This window comes from Miscanthus floridulus, chromosome 6 (assembly GCF_019320115.1).
Source record: "Miscanthus floridulus cultivar M001 chromosome 6, ASM1932011v1, whole genome shotgun sequence".
NCBI classification, from domain to species: Eukaryota; Viridiplantae; Streptophyta; class Magnoliopsida; order Poales; family Poaceae; genus Miscanthus; species Miscanthus floridulus.
The window spans coordinates 120,073,743-120,097,943 of record NC_089585.1 but is presented as its reverse complement, the minus strand read 5'-3'; the positions used below and the strand labels follow the sequence as shown (position 1 = coordinate 120,097,943).

At 42.7% G+C, this 24,201-nt stretch overlaps 1 protein-coding gene across 1 annotated transcript; it reads right to left on the bottom strand.

Moving 5' to 3' along the window:
• Positions 1-525: 525 nt before the first annotated feature.
• LOC136461124 (zinc finger BED domain-containing protein RICESLEEPER 2-like) lies at positions 526-2,778 on the bottom strand. Its single transcript, XM_066460561.1, has 4 exons — positions 2,512-2,778; positions 2,011-2,070; positions 1,794-1,935; positions 526-1,703 (listed from the first exon to the last, which is right to left on the bottom strand). The coding sequence occupies exons 1-4, from the start codon at positions 2,776-2,778 to the stop codon at positions 526-528; spliced, it is 1,647 nt and encodes a 548-aa protein (XP_066316658.1).
• Positions 2,779-24,201: the final 21,423 nt, after the last annotated feature.

Sequence of the window (24,201 nt, the reverse complement as noted above, 5' to 3'; positions counted from 1 at the left end):
CGCTGGTGTCGGGCCGGCACGGCACGCCGTGCCCCCCGTGCCGTGCCTTACCAGGCCCTCGTGCCCCGTTGACAGCCCAAGCACGGCCCCTCGGGCTGAAATTCGGGCCGTGCCGCCCGCACAGCCCGGCCAAAACTTGCGGGCCGTGCCAGCCCACAACCCAAATTGTAGAAAATCGCTCATTAGATTCTTAATCAACAACACGTTCATAATTTTGACAAGTCATTCACAGAATCACAAAAACAACTTAACTATTTAACAACTTAACAGCAAGACTCAAACACAACAAAAGACAGAGATTTAAAGATAGAAATGAGCTATGTGCAATGCTGCCTCATTAAAAACCTTTTTGGGTAAAACTCACCCTTGTGAGAAACCCCAGAAAAGAAAAAAGAGTGCAGCACAGCTCTTATAATGTTCAAATGTTCACAATACAAATACCAGATACAAGCATCATGTCTCAACTCTCAAGCCTCATAGGTCTCAATCTCAACTCTCTCAAACTGAACTCTCAACTCTCAGCTCTCAGGTAGCAGCAGAAGCAGAAGCAACGGAAGCACTTGCAGATGTGCTAGCAGAAGGAGGCCCAGATCCATCTTCAGGAACATCAAGATACAGATTCTCAAAGGACTCTGCCAGCTCTTGGTTGTCAGCAGAATGTTGAAGTCTTCTATCACCCAGCTCCCAGTCCTTGATGCAAGCAAGCATCTCCACATGTTTAGGCAGAAGTCTTCGGCGCCGCTCTTCAATAATCCTTCCTGTTAAACTGAAACATGATTCTGAAGAGACAGTAGAAACAGAAACAACCATAATATCTCTTGCCATTATAGAAAGAACAGGATAGATTAGTTTGTGGTCACGCCACCAGAGAAGCAAATCAAAATCATCCTCATATGCAGTGACATTGTCACTATCCAGATAAGTTGTGAGCTCACAAGCAACAGAGGCAGCAGATTGAGTTGAAGTGGAGACAGAGGCAAGGGGAGGAGGACCAACAACAGCTGATGATCCAGGGCCGCCAAAGATCCTTCCCCATGCTTGTTTCCTCTTACCTGAGTTGACTGCAGGATGTGCAGGCCTTTGAGACCTTGTAGAACCATACTTGCTGTCATACTTGGCAAATAACTTGTAAATTTCAGTTTTAACATCAGCATAATATTTACTGTAATCAACACCAGTGTTCTCTTTAAGTATTACCAGCACATTAAACAAACCTCTCAACTTAGCTCTAGGATCAAGAATGAAAGCAATAGAATATAACAGAGGTATATTTTCCCAATACTTAAGATATTTAAGCTTCATAGGATAGACAACAGCCATTATATTTTGATCTTTTTCACTTTCATGCAAATGATGAGCAATGTCAAGCATATGGTGCAGAATTAGTGGACTAGTTGGATAGTAAACACCAGATAGAACACATGTTGATTCATAAAATAATTCCAGGAACTCCAATATCTTGGCAGCAATGAGCCAATGTCTTGGAGTCAACAATGTGCAGCCAAAATTTGCATTAATGAACACAGAAAAAACCTCCTTGTAAGGTAGCAAGTGTTTAAGCATAAGGTATGTATCATTCCATCTCACATCCATATCTAAACCAAACTTTCTAGGTCTAACACCCTGAGCATTGCAATAATTCTTAAACATGACAATTCTGTGATTAGATGAATTTAAGAATTTAATAGCAGTTCTAAAATCCTCTGTGTAAGTTTTAAATCTCTTTAAACCAGATTTCACAATCTAATTAATGATATGGCAAGCACAACGCTGATGCATAAGATTATATTTACGCTTATTAGGATCTGATGGAGTAGGTGCTGGATCAGAACCTAAATAACATACAAACATGGGTGTCAAAGTCTCCATTGCCTTAGCATTGGAGGAAGCGTTGTCTAGAGTAACAGAATAAATCTTGTCAATCATACCAAATTCCTGAACCACACAAGCAATTTTTTCAGAAATGTTCTCACCAGTGTGCTTCACCTCAATCAACCTGAGGCCAATTACCTTTTTCTGTAGCTCCCAATCTGCACTCACATAATGAACAACTACACTAATGTAGTCCTCCTTAGCATTTCCAGACCATATGTCAGATGTCAAAGCAACAGATGATGCACCCGACAAAACATGATTCTTAAGCATATTACGACGTTCAGTAAATAGAGCACGAAGGTCTCTAGTGGTGGACTGTCTAGACACCCTACGAAACCTAGGGTTATGAGCACGTTAAATGTACTCCTCAAATGCATCTGTATCACCAATACCCAAAGGCAAATCAAGCCTAGCAATCAATCTGCAGAGTTCAGTTCTAGCTACCTCAGGTTTATAATCCCAGTTATGCATAGAACCATCTGGATTGTAAGATAGCCTAGATTGAACCCTAGCACGTTGATCAGTTTTCTGCCTACAAGAGTTCTGGTGCCTCTTCAAGTGACTAGTGCTAGCACTAGATCTAGCAGACAAGGTTGACTTACACATTTTACATTTAGCTTTAGTGCAAATCTATACTCCATTCATAGTCTCAAATATCTCTTCAAAATCATCCCAGACAGGAGATTTGCGCTTACCAACCTTACCATTACCAGCAGCAGCAACAGATGGAACAGAGCCGTTGGAGTTGGAGCTGACCAGGTTCGCAGACGCCGTCGCCCCTTCACCACCGTTGCCATCTCCGAGATCGACACCGAACAACGCAGCAGTGTCATCATGGATGTCGTCGTCGTTCTCGCCCTCAGGGGCCATGCCAGGCGGAAGCTCGCCATCGTCTTCAGCCATGGCCGCCTCTCCAGCACCGTACCTCAACGGTGCGGGTGGCCGCCTTGCTCCTCGCTCTATGCCACAGCTAGAGCTTGAAGCATCGGCTACCAACCTACGAAGGAGGAAGGAATAGATTAGTTAGAGATCTCATCAAAAAAAGAAGAAAGATGGGGATTAGGGTTAGCCGGTTAGGGTTAGGGTTAGGTGCTTACCTTCGCAACTGGAGCCCAGTGCCGGAGAAGAAGACGACGATGGCCCCGCGGCTAGAGAAGACGACACAAGGTCAACAAGGACAGTGAGCGGCGGAGGAGGGACAAACGGGGTCAACAAACTCACATAATCACTGAGATCTAGAGGGGAGAAAGGTAGAGGGAGAAGGGAGAGGTAGAGAGGGTGGGGAGCACACCAGCGGCGGCAGTTCGAGGTCACCGGAGTTGGGGTCGACGACGGCACAGTGGATACAGCGAGGCGAGGCGACTGGCTATAGGCGAGAGTGCGAGCGGCGGCTGCGGTGCAGTGGACTAGAGAGTGGAGAGGAGTCAATCGAGTGATTTAGGTTTAGGGTTTGTGAGGGGCGTTGGCTACCTCATGCTTATATGGCAGGGGGAGGCCAAAGCGCTGTTGGCCACTGGGCCGCTAGCAGGCCGAGCGGGAGCTGCTGCCGGGACGACCTCGGGCCGCCTGCTTATTATCGTGCTGGGCCGTGCTAGCCCGCGGGCTTGCGTAACTGCCCAGGCATGACCTGTAGCTGCGTGCTGGGCCAGCCCGGGCCCAGAGACCCTTGTGTCGGGCTGGACTCGTGTTGGGCCCAATTAGCGGGCCGTGGGCCGGGCTACCGGGCCTCGGGCTGCATGGCCAAGTATACTCAGTGTTACGGACTCGAGGATTGTTTGGTTTGACGTCCTCCCAAACAGGCTTCCGCGTGAAGTAGTATCTCATTAGCATGACCACGGCGCCCACATGCGTGCATGCTGTTAGCTAAGCGACCGATATGTCTGATTTTTTTAGCTCTTTTTTTTTGAAAAATTTACACAGATATGTTCCTAGAGGTAACATTTCAAAATCTGAACCCTTAGCTCGACGTTAGCTCAGGGCCACGTTGACCCCATGTACGCTGACATGGCAGCCAGCTCGGCGTCGTGGATCTTGACGCCGAGCCCAGCGCAAACAATTCTGGCGTCAAGCCCTCTTATGTATGGGTCCGAGGTTCCTTTCTCTCTTTCTCTATACCATCCCCACCCGCACCGTCCGTGCCATCCTCGCCGGCGCTGCCGCGCCACCGCGCCCACACGCTAGTGCCACCCCGCCCGCACCCGCGCCGCCACGGCCGCTCTCGCTCCTGTGTCGTCTTGGTCGCAGCCGCCCCGGCCGCGCCCGCTCCCACGCCAGCATCCGCGCCCGCTGTGCCACTCAGCACTGCGGCCCTGCCCTGCCCTACCCGTCCACGGCCTGTGCACCCTCGCCGGCCGAGGTGCCTGCCTCGTCGTGCGCCATCCCGCCTAGCCTGGCCACGACCCGCTGCACCCTACCCTACCGCACCACTCGGCGCCGTGGCTCGCCCCGCCCCACCAGTCCATGACCCGTGCGCCCTCACCGACCGTTGTGCAAACGCGCCCTCACCGGCCGTCCATGGCCTACCCCACCCTGCACGGTCTATCGTGCCGTGCCCGCCCTTACCCGCCACACCAAGGCACGCGGGAGCTCCGGCCTAGGCACGCCAAGGCACTCCGGCGGCTTGCTGTTGCACTCCACCGACTGCACAGTAAAGTAAGTTACTTTATTCATTTGAATTGGTAATTTAGTACTTAGTTAACAATAGTTAGGGTGTAATAGGTAGATAGATATTTAGATAGATATATAGATACTTATGTTGGTATAACTAGTTTTCGTATATAGTTATTACATAGTTAGATACATACATAGGTATATATTTTGTACTTAGTATATATATGTAGTACTTAGTACATAGTATATATTTACTTATCTAAATACTAGAGCCCTTCACGTTAGTAGTTAGCGTGTATTTTTTACTAAAGGACATGTGTTTCGTTACGTGTTTGACATGTAATCTTGCTTTGTCTAAAATATAGGTGGTGGCCGGAGACTCACAGCTTACACCTACCTTTTGGGGAGATGATAGTCACGCTTCAGGACTGTCAGAAGATGCTAGGCCTGAGGATTCATGGCAACGTAGTCACCGGGCAGTGCAGGCCAGAAGGTTGGAGAGCATGAGTAGAGGTCTTCCTTGGGCGTGAGGTTGGTGAGCAAGGGGCTCGCACTTCTGGAGTTCTAATCTCCTAGCTCCGGCAAGAGTTCGCCCAGTGCCCAGAGGAAGCAGATAAGGAGATAGTTGGGTACAACTATAGGGCATGGATCCTACACCTGTTTGTCTGCGTTTTCTTCCCCAACACCATGGGTGACACTACGTGTGGATGTGGGTCCACTGCCTTAGTGATTGGGACCAGGTGGGTCAGTATAGCTAGGGCTCTACAGTCTAGGGTTTTCTTTACCGGCAGCTGTGCGAGGGGTGTTGTCGGATTTCGTCCACAGTGTCACTTGGTGGATGTGTGTACCTGCTTCAGTTGTGGATGTGGGCTCATCTACCAGTTGGCCGTCTCGAGGTTCTGGCTCCTCATGAGTGGTTCCTAGGTCAGCCTCCACGTCGGCAGCCGACGTGGGCGTACTTTTGGGACCAGGTTAGGGTTCTGCATGCGAGGTTACAGCGAGCGTACATTGAGTTCACGAACGAGCTAGACACGCTCACGACGTCTAATGTAAGTAAATTTTATTTTTCATGCTGGTTTGAAATGGTTTCGTATACCATCTAACATCTTGTTTGGACATGTTGCAGGTGTCGTGGGAGTCATACGATGGAGAGGGGGCACTTTCTTTTCATTTGAGCAACATATGTGGGTTCGACGACGACTTCTATAGGATGAGGTGCCCTCTAATATGTTTTTATGTTGTCGAGTTCCACCTGTCAGATAGAGTTGCACGCCAATTTGGAGCCAGACAGCTTTGGCCAACGGTTCCGTTCTCGACTAGCGTTGACTTACACAAGTAAGTGTTTTGATATTTCAAATGTCTCGTGATGGTCCATTTCCATTAATATGGTGACATGTACATGGATTCAAGTAACGATGACATACGTGTAGGTTAGATCGTTAGAAGAACAGAAATATTTTTAACTGGGAGAAGCACTACCAGTACTACATTGAGCAATGGGAGGAGATGCATGACAACATGGACGAGAACAATGAGCCGCACATGAACCATGAGTTCAGGCGGTACCAAGCTTGGTACCAACGTGTGACACGTTGCAGGCTGAGGGTACAGTAGACAGAAGATGACTACACCGACATCGAGTCCTCCGATGATGAAGACACGACGTACGACCAATCTACTCGTGCAGGAAGGTAGGTGGCGGTAGGACCAATCTTGGACAGAGTGGTAAGTCAATTGCCTTATTTTTCTATGTTAAGTTGCATACCATTACATTATGCGTTAGAGGAATCTATTGTAGTTAGTGCCACCTTCGAGCCATAGCATCCTTATAATACGTTAGATTGTTGTACAAAAGAAAACAAAACCTGTTGCTATCTGTTAAGAAGTATTATTATTGAGAACTTTGTTGCAGGGCAATGCCTCAAATGCTCCGTTGAAGACATTGAGCGCTTTCATCCGAGAGTCAGGGACGACAACACGCGTAGCTTCCAAGATGTAAGATTCGAAATATTCTTCAAAACATATTATTAATATGTTAGATTCTTTCAGTTAACGTAATTTTGAACAACAGAGGCTGTCACATAGGCTACGTCGTGCAGTTTCTCATTGTGGTTGTAGGACAGACACGACGCAAGATATGTACGTTCCTTTCATAGGTAGAGGAGGCTTAGATTCCTCTAGCCAAGCAGCTATAGGGGACGAGGATGAGGATGAGTGAAAGGTCCTAATGGCTAGAGGGGGGGTGAATAGTCTATTAAAAATTTCTACAACAACACTTAACAAACCGGTTAGACAATTATGAGGCGAAGCAAGTGTTGCGCTAGCCTACTAAAAAGCAAGTCACCTACCACAATTCTAGTTTATATAGTTTCTATCCACACAATAGGTATGACACTACACTAAGTTAGTGTGCTCTCAAAAGCTAACTAAAGAGCCACACTAACCAAACTAACAAGCTCTCACAACTAGCTACACTAAAGAGCTTGACAACTAGTTTGCGGTAAAGTAAAGAGAGTGAGCAAGAAGGTTATACCGCCATGTCGAGGAAGGAGTCAATCAATCACAAGAATGAATAACAATGAAGACCAATCACCTCGGAATCAAATGATGACACAATGATTTTTTACTGAGGTTCACTTGCTTGCCGGTAAGCTAGTCCTCGTTGTGGTGATTTACTCACTTGGAGGTTCACGTGCTAATTGGCGTCACACGCCAAACCCTCAATAGGGTGCCGCACAACCAACACAAGATGAGGATCACACAAGCTACGAGCAATTCACTAGAGTACCTTTTGGCTCTCCGCCGGGGAAAGGTCAAGAACCCCTCACAATCACCACGATCGGAGCCGGAGACAATCACCACTCTCCACTCAACGATCCTCGCTGCTCCAAGCCGTCTAGGTGGCGACAACCACCAAGAGTAATAAGCGAATCCCATAGTGAAATACGAACACCAAGTGCCTCTAGATGCAATCACTCAAGCAATGCACTTGGATTCTCTCCCAATCTCACAAAGATGATGAATCAATGATGGAGATGTGTGGGAGGGCTTTGGCTAAGCTCACAAGGTTGCTATGTCAATACAAATGGCCAAGAGGGTGAGCTTCAGTCAATCATGGGGCTTACATAGAAGCCCCCATGAAATAGAGCCGTTGTACCCCTTCACTGGGCACAACACGGGGTGATCGGACGCTCTGGTCATATTGACCGGACACTGGACCTCAGCATCCAGTCACGCGATGCGGGCCATGTGTCCCCTCTCTTCAAATACTGAGTGCTCATTCTCAATGGTCAAGTGATGATCGGACACACTGCTGCGAACTGACCGGACGCTGGACCTCAGCGTTCGGTCGTTTTCAGTAAGCATCTAGAAACAAATTTTCACGACCGGACGTGTCCGGTCATGCTCGATTGGACTCACCTAGCGTTCGGTCACTTGGTGTTTCCCCTATGCATAACCATGTCAATGTGACTGGATGCAGCCAGCCAGCGTCCAATCGTTTTAGCACCAGCGTCCGATCGATGACCGGCGCTGCGCTTCTTCTGCTGCTACTGACCGGACGCGCCAGTCCTTTAGAGACTAGTGTCCGGTCACTTATAGTGACCACGTTCACCTGAGTTTAGGACACCGGTGGCGCCGTCGGACTATCCACACTCAGGACACTCCACCGGTGAAGTTTCTAACCCTTGCTCAAATGTGCCAACCACCAAGTGTATCACCTTGTGCACATGTGTTAGCATATTTTCACAAACATTTTCAAAGGTGTTAGCACTCCACTAGATCCTAAATGCATATGCAATGAGTTAGAGCATCTAGTGGCACTTTGATAACTGCATTTCGATACAAGTTTCACCCCTCTTAATAGGGGCTATCGATCCTAAATGTGATCACACTCACTAAGTGTCTCGATCACCAAAACAAAATGACTCCTACCATTTATACCTTTGCCTTGAGCCTTTTGTTTTTCTCTTTCTTCTTTTCAAGTCCAAGCACTAGATCATCACCATGGAATCACCATCATCATGTCATGATCTTCATTTGCTTCACCACTTGGAATGTGCTACCTATCTCATGATCACTTGATAAACTAGGTTAGCACTTAGGGTTTCATCAATTCACCAAAACTAAACTAAAGCTTTCAATCTCCCCCTTTTTGGTAATTGATAACATCTGTGGTAAAACCTCCTAAATTATAGGGCCCACATGCACCTGTCACTGTCCGACGACCCTTGACATCTATGCATATGTTTTCGGTAACTTAAGAAGACTATCGGGTGTCCTCAGGGAACCCCGAATCATCCACAATTTTCGAGCAGAATCACGTTACAGAGTCATTGCAGTATTACAACATTTATTCAAATATCTATACCAGAGTAAAAACAATGGAAGTCTTACAATAACATAATTTACAAAATAGTAGTTTCAAACCTCACAACTAAGTTCGATGATTATTACAAAATGAAATAGTGGAGTGGCATTATAATATAATACAAAACACATAATGAAACTGCCCTGCCCAAGGGCCACACATTTACTTCTCATCGTCATCACAAGGAACAACTGTCATGCAGCACGATCCAAAACAGATCTGCTCATGAGGCTCACCTGCAACAAGGGTCAACGAACCCCGAGTACAAAAGTACTCAACAAAACTTAACCGAAATAAAACTGAAAAGACTTAGGAATGCAGGCTTAGGGATTCAAGGTATGGTTTTAGCAATAATCAAAGTTATTTTGCGTAAAAGCTCTTTAACAAAATTCTTTATTTCAATAGTTAAAACTTCATAAGTACCACATATGAATCTACCGTGATCCGTAATGAGATCATAAACTTCATATCAATCTCTTTCTCAAACCTTACTCAAGTTCTAGTTATTAATTACTACGATGATGAACAGTGAGTTGTGTCTCTATGACCGAGGAGCAACGATGATTCGAACCGATTAAGCCCAGCTGGGGATTCCAGACCACACGACATATGCAGGTCCCCGACCTACATATACCAACCTATTCTCGGATTCTCTAAAACAAGAACAGGTCCACGCCACCCGAGAATACAATACTCCACCATTCCAGCCCATGGCCACGTGGGTACACGCTATTCCCGCCATCTCTCCACTCCCAGTGCGTGGGTAGCCATTCTCGTACTAGAATCACCAAGTTAAGACTTACCGGAGTATGTGGTTAGTACTACAAATTCTCACCTCATGCAATTCAACAACAGACGTGCATTAATCGACACAGGTGGAAAGAACCCGCTCACAAGACCTTCATGTCTTGTGGCTCACACACACACCGAGTCCGCCCGGTCTAGATTTATTACTCCACATTCCCATATCACATGATAACATAAGTAACTAAAGTTTCATTTAAAACTTGCAGGTGGCAGGTAATCGCCCGACTTTCATCGTTCTAAGCATAGCTAAGCAAAACTAGGCATATACGAATTTAAAACTGGTAATATGGTAAATATGGAATAACAAGGTTGGTGATGTACCAATTTGGTTTGTACTTGACTCCTAATAACTTAATGAAGTAAAAAGAAGCAAAAGCGAACTCAATTTGAAAAATACAAGGTAGGGTTGTATGCATCCGGGGCTTGCCTTCGTTGACGGAAAAGTCCGGTTCTTGCGACGTTTCACAAGTATTCGATCCGACCTCAACAGACGGACTAACTTCCTCAGCAACTTGGTTAACTATCACATGTTCACCTTCGTTCACTACACGTAGTAGCAATACCATGTTTAACATGATGCAGAATACAAAACATGATGCTTGATGATGATGCAAAATTTAACAATTCGAATACAACTTTCCTTCGCGGTACAGTGGCAAGTCAAACTAATTAAACCTTTTTCACAACACCCAAATCAATTGCCAAGGATCATTATCAACTAATGACCCAAGGACATCACTCAATCAAAATTTTAAACAAAACCTAAATCACTAAAGGTTACTATTTGCTTTTATGAATTAATTAATTAATTAAGAATTATGAAATAAATCAACTTGTTTCAATTGACCTCAAAATTTTGTAAATGTTCATTACATGATAACTAAGTGGCAAAACAAATTTCATAATTTTTGGATAAATAAATAAGCCTAGAAAAATCATGTAAATGCATTTATTAATTAATTGGGCAATTTTCATCACATTCAAAAAGTACTGAAAAACATTATTTCATATTTTTATTAAATACTATACATCACAGAGAAGTCACACAAAAATTTTCATAATTTTCTGGAGCTCTAAATAAATCTACACAAAAATAACAAATTACATCACTATTCATTCAAATCTGAAAATAGAAAAATTCCATTTGAACGTTGAGTCACTGACAACCCGACCCCACCTGTCATCCCCTTCCTCCCGCGCTGACCACGGCAACAACGGCGCTGACCGGCGATTCCTCGCCGACGGCGAGACCAACGGTGACGACCAAGGTACCAAAACACTACCCTCGACTAGGCGCATCGATCTAGGGCACAAGCTGGACTAGCTATGGACTGGACCAAGCACTACGTCGGCCATGGCGGACGCGGTGGCACGGCAGTGCTACGCCGGTGATGTGAAACCAGTAGAGCTTAAACAAAGGATCTAGGAAGCACCAGTAGCTCACCCCGAACGCGTTGAAGCAAGGAACAAGGTCGGAGAAGCAACAGAGAGGCGTGACGACGACCACGGTGATCACGGCGGAGCAAAGATTGTCGGTGAAGGAGAACCGACGACTGCAGTGATCAAAACGAGTAAACAACAATGGATTAAGTACTACAGCATCAAGACGAAGCCGTAGGTACACTGATCACGGGCAACGGCTCACCAGAGGGCTCTGGCCACGATGACACGCTCGCGGCGGTGAAGTTGCTGGCCGCGAGGAAGAAAGACATGGACAGTGGATTCTCGGCAATTTCAGGCGACCAATGTTAGCTGGCTAGATTCGCAAGGAAAAGACGGAACTAGGACGACCTTTATCGAGATGGCAACGGCGCTGGGGAGACGATGCGAGCTCACCGGAGCGATGACAACGGCGGCGGCGGTGAAAACAGAGGAAGGAGAAAAACGACGACGACGGCGTCTCGGTACTTATAGCGCGGCTCAGAAGCTCAAGGAAGCCCCGACGGAGCTGTTTCCGCGCCAACGCGACGTCAAAGATGGCCACGACGCGCCTGGAATGCCAAAGAAGGCCCGCCGGCAATGTAGCTTAGACGGTGAACATTGTTCACAGTATTTACAAGATTGCCATTCGCCAAAATTCATAAATTACTCTCAAATTTTCATAACAACTCAAAAATCTCCAAAAACAAAAGTTGTTTAAAATCAAAATTTCTACAACTTTGCTTTTATAATCAACCCCTAATTCGGTCTAGATTTTGAAATGAACTTTTGAATTCGAATAGGGGAAATTTAACGAATTACGCCTTTTTTAATTACTCCAAATTTTTCTAAACAACTTGAAAAATTCTAAAAAGAAACTTTGTATAACTTGTCAAGCTCTACACTTTTGCTTTAAGGCTCAACCCCAAAATGTGCTTCAATTTTAAAATGGATTTTTAGGGTAGGGTTTAAATATTGAAAATCAGGGTTGTCGGAATTTCAAATCAATACAAAGGTTTCAAACTTGATTCAAACAATACCAAGCAATACTTATAATATAAATGTAAACTTGTTTTAGTGAATGCATATAAAAGTTTGCAATATGACCAATGCCTTGCAATGCATATGATGATATGTTTAGTTTTTATTACTTAAACACCCGGGGTGTTACAATCCTTTCCCCTAAAAGAAATCTCGCCCCGAGATTCAAAGCCATAGGGTAAGTAATGGAAAAGGAAATGTGTCACGAGAACACATTCAAGATCTATCCATAAAATAGTTGAGGTCCCTTTACAAAACATAACTTGTACAACCGAGCTCAACTAACATTACTCTATTTTATATTGACGCTAGAAACTCTGGAAACTTTTGTAACAAGTAATCTTCTGATTCCCAAGTAGCTTCCTCTTCTGAATGTTGATTCCATTGTATTTTATAGAACTTGATTGTTCGTCTTCGAGTAACATGATCTTTCTGATCCAAAACTCAAATAGGATATTCGGAATAAGTCAAATCTGGTTCAAGTTCCACTCCTTCAACCTCAACATTCTGCTCAGGCACTCAGAGACACTTTTTCAATTGAGAAACATGGAACACATCATGTACAGCTGCAAGATGTTCAGGTAATTTCAAGCGATATGCCACTTTTCCATACCTCTCCAAAATTTGATATGGTCTAATATATCGAGGTGCCAACTTGCCTTTAACACCAAAACAGGTAACTCCCTTCATTGGTGATACTTTCAGATATACAAAATCTCCTTTGTTAAACACCAATGGTCTCCATCTTCTATCCGCATAACTCTTTTGTCGGGATTGAGCTATCTTCAAATTACTTTGTATTTGCTTAACCTTGTCTTCTGTTTCTTTCACAAGGTCGACTCTAAAGAATCTTCTTTCTCCAGGCTCAGACCAACTCAATGATGTTCTGCATCTACGACCATAGAGTGCTTCAAAGGGAGCCATTCTAATGCTTTCCTGATAACTATTGTTGTATGAGAACTCAGCCAAAGGCAGACATTCATCCCACTTTTTGGAATAGTTAAGAACACAACATCTTAACATATCTTCAAGTACTTGATTGACTCTTTCAGTCTGACCATCAGTCTAGGGATGATAAGCTGTACTATATAGAAGTTTGGTACCTAATGAAGCATGTAAGTGTTTCCAAAAGCTAGAGACAAACTATGTACCCCTATCTGATACTATGGTCTTTGGTACTCCATGTAAGCTCATGATTCTTGCTAAGTACATCTTGGCATATTAGATCATAGGATATATAGTCTTGACAGGAAGAAAATGTGCTAACTTAGTGAGTCAATCTACAATAACCCATACTGAGTCAAATCCCTTTGATGTCTTGGGTAGACCAACAATAAAGTCCATACTTATGTCCTCCCACTTCCAAGATGGAATAGGCAATGGTTGTAATTCTCTAGCAGACCTCAAATATATAGCTTTCACCTTTTGACAAGTATCACACTTTGCTATATATCTAGCAATCTCTATTTTCATTTTAGTCCACCAGAATCTTTGCTTCAAGTCATGGTACATCTTGTTGCTTCCCGGATGGATAGATAACCTAGTAGCATGTGCCTCTTCTAGAATTGACTGTCGCAACTCAGGAACTTTTGGTACCACCAGGCGATCCTTGAACCATAGCACACCTTCCTCATCTATGCTAAAGCATTCTGCTTTTCCATTCTTGACTCTTTCCTTGATATGGGCTATACCCTTGTTTTCCTTCTGAGCAGCAACAACTTGATCTCAAATAGTGGCTTCAACAATTATGTTGGTCAAGCTACCTTGTTGAATTACTTCTACGTTCAATTTCTCCATTTCTTGACATAAAGTCAAACCCATTGTTCTCACTGCCAGACAATTGTAATAACTTTTGCGACTGAGGGCATCTGCAACCACATTTGCTTTACTAGGGTGATAATGTACTTCTAAGTCATAATCTTTAATCAGTTCTAACCATCTTCTTTATCGCATATTCAACTCTGATTGAGTAAAGATATACTTTAAGCTCTTGTGATCTGTATAAATATGGCACGTATTACCAAGTAGGTAATGCCGCCAAATCTTCAGAGCATGGACCACAGCTGCTAACTCCAGATCATGAGTCGGATAGTGTTCTTCATGTTGCTTAAGTTGCCTAGACGCATAGGCAATGACTCGGCCTTCTTGCATCAACACACATCTAATACCAATACATGAAGCATCACAATAAACATCAAACGGCTTCTCGATATCAGGTTGGGCTAATACTGGTGCAGTAGTCAACAATCTCTTCAAAGTCTAGAAAGCCTCTTCACAATTAGATGACCACACAAACTTGACTTGGTTCTTCAACAATTTAGTTATTGACTTTGACACTTTAGAGAAATCTAGAATAAACTAACGGTAATACCCTGCCAATCCTAGAAAACTCCAAACTTGATGAACTGTGGTTGGCGGTTTCCAATCAAGCACATCCTTCACTTTGCTTGGATCAACTGCCATGCCTTCAGCTGATAAGACATGTCCAAGAAATTGCACTTCCTTAAGCCAAAAATCACACTTGCTGAACTTGGCATATAGTTGATGTTCTCTCAAGCGGGCCAGAACAATTCTGAGATGTTCCGCATGTTCTTTCTTATTCTTGGAATATACTAGAATGTCATCAATAAACACCACTACAAACTTGTCTAGCTCAGGCATGAATACTGAATTCATCAGATACATGAAATGAGCTGGAGCATTTGTCAAATCAAAAGACATTACCAAGTATTCATATAATCCATATCTTATGGTAAATGCTGTTTTGGGAATATCTTTAGACTTTATCTTGATTTGGTGATATTCTGACCTCAAATCTATCTTGGAGAAAACTTTAGCTCTGGCCAATTGATCAAAAAGCAAATCTATCCGAGGTAATGGATACTTATTTTTGATGGTCACTTCATTCAACGGATGATAGTCGACACATAACCTCAGGGTCTCATCTTTCTTTTTCACAAAAATTGCTGGACATCCCCAAGGTGATGAACTAGGTTGGATAAACCCCTTCTCAATCAATTCTTGTAACTGAGTCTTCAACTCGGCCAATTCCTTAGGTGGCATCCTATAAGCTCTCCGAGAAATCGGAGCTGTTCTAGGTTGCAATTCTATGTTAAATTATACATCCTTATCAGGTGGTAGACCGGGTAACTCTTCTGGAAATACATCCGAAAATTCACACACTACCGGGATATCTCTAATTTCTTTGACAGCAGTTGCACAAATCTTGCCCACTGGTCTTCTTAAGGTTGGAAGTTGGATGAGAAGTTGAGAATTACTATCAGGCAAACTCACTCTTAATGTCCTATTTAAAGCATCTATGACAGCCTTATGCTGATACATCCAATTCATTCCCAAGATTACATCTATATCATGATCCTTAAGGATAATCATGGTAGTGGGAAAAATATGCCCACCCAGGTTTACGGGTACCTAGTATACCATTTCCTTAGTACACAGACGTCCCCCAGGCGACTGTATAAAGAAACTTTCCTTTATTGCCCCAATTGAAATTTCATGCTTTACCACAAATGTTCTATTGATGAATGAATGCGATGCGCCAGAATCAAAAAGTATAACTGCAGGGTGATTGGCAACAGGAAACATACCCATCATCACCGGTTCCCCTTCCAGAATTTCTCCAGCTTGAATATAGAACACCCGTCCTATCTTTCTCTCATCTTTGCCCTTCTGAGCATTCTGATTGGGGTTCTTGTTTGGTGCCTGACCTTGTTGTTGATTGGCAGGGGCCTTCTGATAATTTTGATTAGCCTGCCTGGGATATGGACATTCCCTAGAGAAATGACTAGTCCTTCCACAATTGTAACATGGATAGTTGTGACCCTGGGATGTTGGAGCATTGCCACCAGGAGCATTGGTCGACTGTGAATTTGGGTAGGTTATAGCAGGACGAACATTTGACTGTTGCCCGGCTTGAGACTACGGTGGACGATAAGGAGGATGATTATGATGTACTGGATGATAAATCACCCTCTGCCTCTTCTAATTTCCCCCAAAAGATCCAGACGGCATACTCTTTTTCTTTTTGAGCTCCTTATGCTGTCGATACTTGACTCTGAAGCAATTGCAATATTTATTGCCTCATGATAAGTAACATTAGTACAAGTTGTCATCATTGTCTGCAGCTTGGTATTCAGACCTCTCATAAACCATCTTTTCTTCTTGGCATCCGTATTAACATGTTCTGATGCATATTGTGACAGATGATTGATTCTTCCCACATACTGCATCACTGTTTGATCTCCTTGCTTCAAAGCAAGGAATTCATCCAGCTTTATAGCCATAACTCCTTTAGGGATATAATGAGCTCTAAAGGCAGTATGGAACTCAGCCCAGGTTATTGGAATGCCAGCTGGTTGCATAGCCACTAAGTTTGCCCACCAAGCACTTGCTGCTCCTCTAAGTTGCTGGGCGACAAACGCAGGTTTCTGATACTCCATGCATGGAATAAGATCAAATTTCTGCTCCATGGTTTGAAGCCAGTCATCAGCCTCCAATGGTTCATCTACCTTGGTGAACACCGGTGGTCTTGTGTCTGTAAAATCAACATATGTAGCCTTCTGTCTGTTGTGGTGGCGACCACGGTTTCCATGCATCTAATTCTGATTACTCTAAGCTATCTCATGAAGTAAACGAGAATTTTTGGCCATCACATTGACAAGTGTGGTTATAGCATCAGCCAAATTTGTTGGAACTAGTGGCGGATCTGGAATACCGTCCTCATCTTGTGAAGTTCCTAGAATATACGAACCCCGCGTACGACGCATCTTCTCATAACAAATCAACTTTATTCACAAGCCTTTATTGAATTACACAAAAGCTTACTCCAGACACATTACATAGAGTTTACTTATTTAAGCACAAACCCGCACCTAAACAAGACTACTTAACTAGATCTTCTACTTTACAACTCTACTCCTTTCCTCAATTACTTCAAACTTCAGGCTCGGTATCCATTCTGGAATTATTACCGCCCTCATCATCACTTTCATCGATCATTACTAATTCTTCAGGATCTTCTTCTTCTTCCTCTTCCGATTCGTCATCATTGGCAAGGATGACACCAGGGTCCATGGCATCAGCTTGGGGCTCATGATTTGGATTTAGAATATTGCTAAGCCTATGAACTTCCTCATGCAGATAAGTATTATGTTCTTCCAGATCTTCTACATAGAATTCTAGCTCATGAGTTCTAGCTCTAGCTACATTTTCCCTATGCCAAGCTTCATTCCTTCCCTCCACCGTACGAACTAACATGCTTTCACAGTTCCTATGCGTGGTGGTAAGACACGCCTCAATTGATCCTGTAATTCTCCTACCTGTATAGCATCCAAAGCCCTATCTCTAGTAGCTTGTGCTAACTCTGCAGAAATCCTCTATATCTCTGCCTGGGGATCAGGCCTAGAGCTGCTACTGCTAGCACCGTCATTCCTATGGGCAAGTTGGTGATGAGGAACTCCTTTGGGTCCAGTGGACTTACGGGGCGTCATCTTGGTACGAGCCATACTGTAGGAAGCTAATTTAATCCAAGTAAGACCACTTGATCAAAGTCTAAAGAGCAGCTATGATGGATTACATTACTCAAACTAGACTCACTACTCAACTCCAGACTCAGAGGGAAAGTAAGTAACGAATGGATTAATCATGATGCATGAATCGTTCTTACGAACAAAAACATCAAAGCTTATAATGCACATAATTAACATTTGTTTTTATATAGGGCATAGTAAGATTACTACTCCACCACACAAAATCTTTTTAATCAAATAAGGAATGGTGAGAAAGAAATAAGATAAGTCAGAAGCAATTTGGACCAAATTAACAAATTACATTTAGTCATCCCAAATCATTTTGAAGTTTTTGTAAACCAATACGACAAAGACTTTGTAACGATCGCTCTGATACCATTCTATGGCAGAACCTCCTAAATTATAGGGCCCACATGCACCTGTCACTGTCCGACGACCCTTGACATCTGTGCATATGTTTCCGGTAACTTAAGAAGACTATCGGGTGTCCTCAGGGAACCCTGAATCATCCACGATTTTCGAGCAGGATCATGTTACAGAGTCATTGCAGTATTACAACATTTATTCAAATATCTATACCAGAGTAAAAACAGCGGAAGTCTTACAATAACATAATTTACAAAACAATAGTTTCAAACCTCACAACTAAGTTCGATGATTATTACAAAACAAAATAGTGGAGTGGCATTATAATATAATACAAAACACACAATGAAACTACCCTGCCTAAAGGCCACACATTTACTTCTCATCGTCATCACAAGGAACAACCGTCATGCAGCACGATCCAAAATAGATCTGCTCATGAGGCTCACCTGCAACAAGGGTCAATGAACCCTGAGTACAAAAGTACTCAACAAGACTTAACCGAAATAAAACTGAAAAGACTCAGGAATGCAGGCTTAGGGATTCAAGGTATGGTTTTAGCAATAATCAAAGTTATTTTGCGTAAAAGCTCTTTAACAAAATTCTTTATTTCAATAGTTAAAACTTCATAAGTACCACATATGAATCTGCCATGATTCGTAATGAGATCATAAACTTCATATCAATCTCTTTCTCAAACCTTACTCAAGTTCCAATTATTAATTACTACGATGATGAATAGTGAGTTGCGTCTCCATGACCGAGGAGCAACGATGATTCAAACCGATTAAGCCCAGCTGGGGATTCCAGACCACATGACATATGTAGGTCCCCGACCTACATATACCAACCTACTCTCGAATCCTCTAAAACAAGAACGGGTCCGCGCCACCCGAGAATACAGTACTCCACCATTCCAGCCCATGGCCACGTGGGTACACGCTATTCCCGCCATCTCTCCACTCCCAGTGCATGAGTAGACATTCTCGTACTAGAATCGCCAAGTTAAGGCTTATCGGAGTATGTGGTTAGTACTACAAATTCTCACCTCATGCAATTCAACAACGGACGTGCCTTAATCGACATAGGCGAAAAGAACCCGCTCACAAGACCTCCATGTCTTGTGGCTCACACACACCGAGTCCGCCCGGTCTAGATTTATTACTCCACATTCCCATATCACATGATAACATAAGTAATCAAAGTTCCATTTAAAACTTGCAGGTGGCAGGTAATCACCCGACTTTCATCGTTCTAAGCATAGCTAAGCAAAACTAGGCATATACGAATTTAAAACTGGTAATATGGTAAATATGGAATAACAAGGTTGGTAATGTACCAATTTGGTTTGTACTTGACTCCTAATCACTTAATGCAGTAAAAAGAAGCAAAAGCGAACTCAATTTTAAAAATACAAGGTAGGGTTGTATGCATCCGGGGCTTGCCTTCGTTGACGGAAAAGTCCGGTTCCTGCGACGTTTCACAAGTATTCGATCCGACCTCAACAGACGGACTAACTTCCTCAGCAACTTGGTTAACTATCATGTGTTCACCTTCGTTCACTACACGTAGTAGCAATACCATGTTTAACATGATGCAGAATACGAAACATGATGCTTGATGATGATGCAAAATTTAACAATTCGAATACAACTTTCCTTCGCGGTACAGTGGCAAGTCAAACTAATTAAACCTTTTTCGCAACACCCAAATCAATTGCCAAGGATCATTATCAACTAATGACCCAAGGACATCACTCAATCAAAAATTTGAACAAAACCTAAATCACTAAAGGTTACTATTTGCTTTTATGAATTAATTAATTAATTAAGAATTATGAAATAAATCAACTTGTTCCAATTGACCTCAAAATTTTTGTAAATGTTCATTACATAATAACTAAGTGGCAAAGCAAATTTCATAATTTTTGGATAAATAAATAAGCCTATAAAAATCATGGAAATTTATTTATTAATTAATTGATCAATTTTCATCACATTCAAAAAGTACTGAAAAACATTATTTCATATTTTTATTAAATACTATACATCACAAAGAAGTCACACAAAAATTTTCATAATTTTTTGGAGCTCTAAATAAATCTACACAAAAATAACAAATTACATCACTATTCATTCAAATCTGAAAATAGAAAAATTCCATTTGAACGTTGAGTCACTGACAACCCGACCCCACCTGTCATCCCCTTCCTCCCGCGCTGACCACGGCAATGACGGCACTGACCGGCGATTCCTCGCCGATGGCGAGACCAATGGTGACGACCAAGGTACCAAAACACTACCCTCGACTAGGCGCATCGATCTAGGGCACAAGCTGTACTAGCTACGGACTGGACCGAGCACTACGCCGGCCATAGCGGACGTGGTGGCACGGCAGCGCTACACCGGCGACATGAAACCAGTAGAGCTTAAACAAAGGATCTAGGAAGCACCAGTAGCTCACCCCGAGCATGTTGATGCAAGGAACGAGGTCGGAGAAGCAACGGAGAGGCGTGACGACGACCACGGTGATCACGGCGGAGCAAAGATCATCGGTGAAGGAGAACCGGCGACTGCAGTGATCAAAATGAGTAAACAACAACGGATTAAGTACTACAACATCGAGACGAAGCCGTAGGTACACTGATCACGGGCAACAGCTCACCGGAGGGCTCTGGCCATGATGACACGCCCGCGACGGTGAAGTTGCTGGCCGCGAGGAAGAAAGACGTGGACAGCGGATTCTCGGCAATTTCAGGCGACCAATGTTAGCTGGCTAGATTCGCAAGGAAAAGACGGAACTGGGATAGCCTTTACCGAGATGGCAACGGCGCTGGGGAGACGATGCGAGCTTGCCGGAGCGATGACAATGGCGGCGGCGGTGAAAATAGAGGAAGGAGAAAAACGACGACGGCGGCGTCTCGGTACTTATAGCGCGGCTCAGAAGCTCAAGAAAGCCACGACGGAGCCATTTCCGCGCCAGCACGATGCCAAAGACGGCCATGACACGCCTGGAACGCCGAAGAAGGCCCGCCGGCAATGTAGCTTAGACGGTGAACACTGTTCACAATATTTACAAGATTGCCGTTCACCAAAATTCACAAATTACTCTCAAATTTTCATAACAACTCAAAAATCTCCAAAAACAAAAGTTGTTTAAAATCAAAAGTTCTACAACTTTGCTTTTATAATCAACCCCTAATTCAGTCTAGATTTTGAAATGAACTTTTGAATTCGAATAGGGGAAATTTAATGAATTGCGCCTTTTTGAATTACTCCAAATTTTTCTAAACAACTTGAAAAACTCCAAAAACAAACTTTGTATAACTTGTCAAGCTCTACACTTTTGCTTTAAGGCTCAACCCCAAAATGTGCTTTGATTTTGAAATGGATTTTTAGGGTAGGGTTTAAATATTAAAAATCAGGGTTGTCGGAATTTCAAATCAATACAAAGGTTTCAAACTTGATTCAAACAATACCAAGCAATACTTATAACAGAAATATAAACTTGTTTTAGTGAATGCATATAAAAGTTTGCAATATGACCAATGCCTTGCAATGCATATGGTGATATGTGCAGTTTTTAATACTTAAACACCCGGGGTGTTACAACATCCCTTTCACAAAGATATGAATTGAAATTCAATTGAATCCATGTTGCTTGCCCAAGCATATTTACCATGTGTAAAAGGATATGGACAAGTTTCATGAACCCTAAATGGTAGCAATTGCTCCCCCTACATATGTGGTAAGAGTTTGGATTGTAGCTTGCACATATGCTCAGATAGAAAATATAGGAGGCAATGTCTACCAAATGATGCTAAAGTATAAAAGATGGACCTTTGAAGCGTGATACCAATTGGAGTGCACCATTATACCATCCTTAGCACCATGGTTAGCTTGATACCACTTGGAAACACTTGAAAATGAAATCACTAGATAACCTATGCATGCTAAATTTTAATTGATCCTTTTGTCATATTTCTCCCCTTATGTCAAGTTCTCCCCCTATCACTTGTATCTTTATTTCTCTTCCCCTTTATGTTGTCTTTTCACTATCTTTGTGCACTATTTCTCCTCCTTTATCATCAATGACCACAAAGGCTTAAATTATAGATAGGTTGAGATTATTAATGTCAATCAATGGGGTGAGGATCATTTTCCCAAATTTGGTTCAATCTATAATATTTACCAAAGATATTTAACTTGGTTCGATCCAAGGACAAGCTTCTTCACACCTCCAAATAAGGGTTATCTTGTGCCATATTGAGTTAAACACTTAGAGCTCATTTTCTAGATCAAACACTAGGTTTATAAGCCCACAAACATGTCATATGCTACCAATAGATCAAGTCAAGCATAGAAGCAATAGTGGTATCATAGAAACATCAAATTCATTTGATTTTCATGAATGAGCCTATTAAAATTGAGAGATGACTAGATGCACTAATCATGTCCTTAGCAAGGATGTATGCCATGCCAATCAACTTTTACCTTGGATTGCTCAAAGGAGAGGCATGTCATATAAGTGGGGGGGTGCATCAACACATATTTGAGAAATCCAATATGTTCAACTCATTCCTCAGCTTGCAAAACCTTTTCTCATCCAATGGCTTGGTGAATATATCAGCAAGTTGATCTTCGGTGCCTACACTCTCAATGTAAATGTCACCTTTTTGTTGGTGATCTCTTATGAAATGTTGGCGGACATCAATGTGCTTTGTTCTTGCATGTTGAACCGGATTGTTGGTCAACTTGATTGCACTCTCATTGTCACATAGCAATGGCACTTTCTTGAACTTGATTTCAAAATCACTCAAAGTGGCCTTCATCCAATGTACTTGTGCACAACAACTACCAACGGATATGTATTCAACTTCGGCGGTTGATAATACAACACTATTTTGCTTCTTTGATGACCGTGAAACAAGTTATCTTCCCAATAATTGACATGTGCCCGAGGTGCTCTTCCTTTCAACCTTGCAACCCGCATAATCCGAGTCAGAGTAACCAACTAGCTCAAACTTTGCTCCTTTGGAATACCACAAACCAACATTTTATGTATGCTTCAAGTACCTCAATATTCTCTTAGTAGCCTTCAAATGACTTTCTCTTGGTGAGGCTTAAAATCTTGCACACATGCATACACTAAACATGACATCTAGCCTTGATGTGGTCACATAAAGTAGGCTTCCAATCATAGACCGATACAATTTTTGATCCACCATATCATCAACATAGATTTGGAACATAAACAAGTCTTTGCCAATCTTCTTGATAAAAAGAGTGGTGTCAACTTTGCCCATCATGAACCTTTTAGAGAGTAGGAAATCCCTCAATCTCTCATACCATGCTCTAGGTGCTTGCTTCAAGCCATACAACGCTTTCTTCAATTTGTACACATGGTTGGGCTTCTTGTCATCTTCAAAACTAGGAGGTTGCTCAACATATACTTCTTCATTGATGTAACCATTGAGAAATGTACTCTTAACATCCATTTGATAGAGCTTGATGTTGTGGGCACAAGCATAGGCTAGCAAGATTCTTATTGCTTCTAATCTAGCAACTGGGGCATATGTTTCTCCAAAGTCAAGACCTTTAACTTGTGTATAGCCTTGTGCTACCAATCTTGCTTTATTCCTTACCACTATCCCATCTTGATCTTGCTTGTTTCTAAAGACCCATTTGGTTCCAATCACATTGTGTCCCTTTGATCTCTCTACTAATTCCCATACTTGATTTCTTGTGAAGTTATTCAATTCTTCATGCATAACATTCACCCAATCAACATCCTTCAATGCTTCATCTATCTTCTTTGGTTCAATAGATGACACAAATGAGAAATGCTCACAAAATAAAGCCAATCTTGATCTAGTTTGCACACCTCTTGAAATATCACCAATGATAGTGTCTAATGGATGATCCCTTGAAATATTTGTTGGTTGGAGTATTGAAAATTGATTACTTGCACTTGCTTGATCATTTGGTTGAGATGATGTACTAGCCACTTGATCTTGTTCATTGTCATGAGAGCCACTTGTACTAGCTTGATTTGTATTATCTTGCACATTTGAGTTAGAGATCACTTGCACTTGATCATCTTCTTCATCATTCATTTGCCTAGGCCTCAATTCACCAATATCTATGTTCTTTATGGCATTTGAAA

What these genes read in the sequence shown, in the direction of transcription:
- LOC136461124 (XM_066460561.1), bottom strand. Translation starts at nt 2,778, where the DNA reads ATGGCTGAAGACGATGGCGAGCTTCCGCCTGGCATGGCCCCTGAGGGC. An exon ending in TATTTGAGACTATGAATGGA is followed by an intron (nt 2,071 to 2,511) that starts GTATAGATTTGC and finishes GGAAATGCTAAG; the next exon opens with GAGGACTACATTAGTGTAGT. An exon ending in ATTGGGAGCTACAGAAAAAG is followed by an intron (nt 1,936 to 2,010) that starts GTAATTGGCCTC and finishes TGTGTGGTTCAG; the next exon opens with GAATTTGGTATGATTGACAA.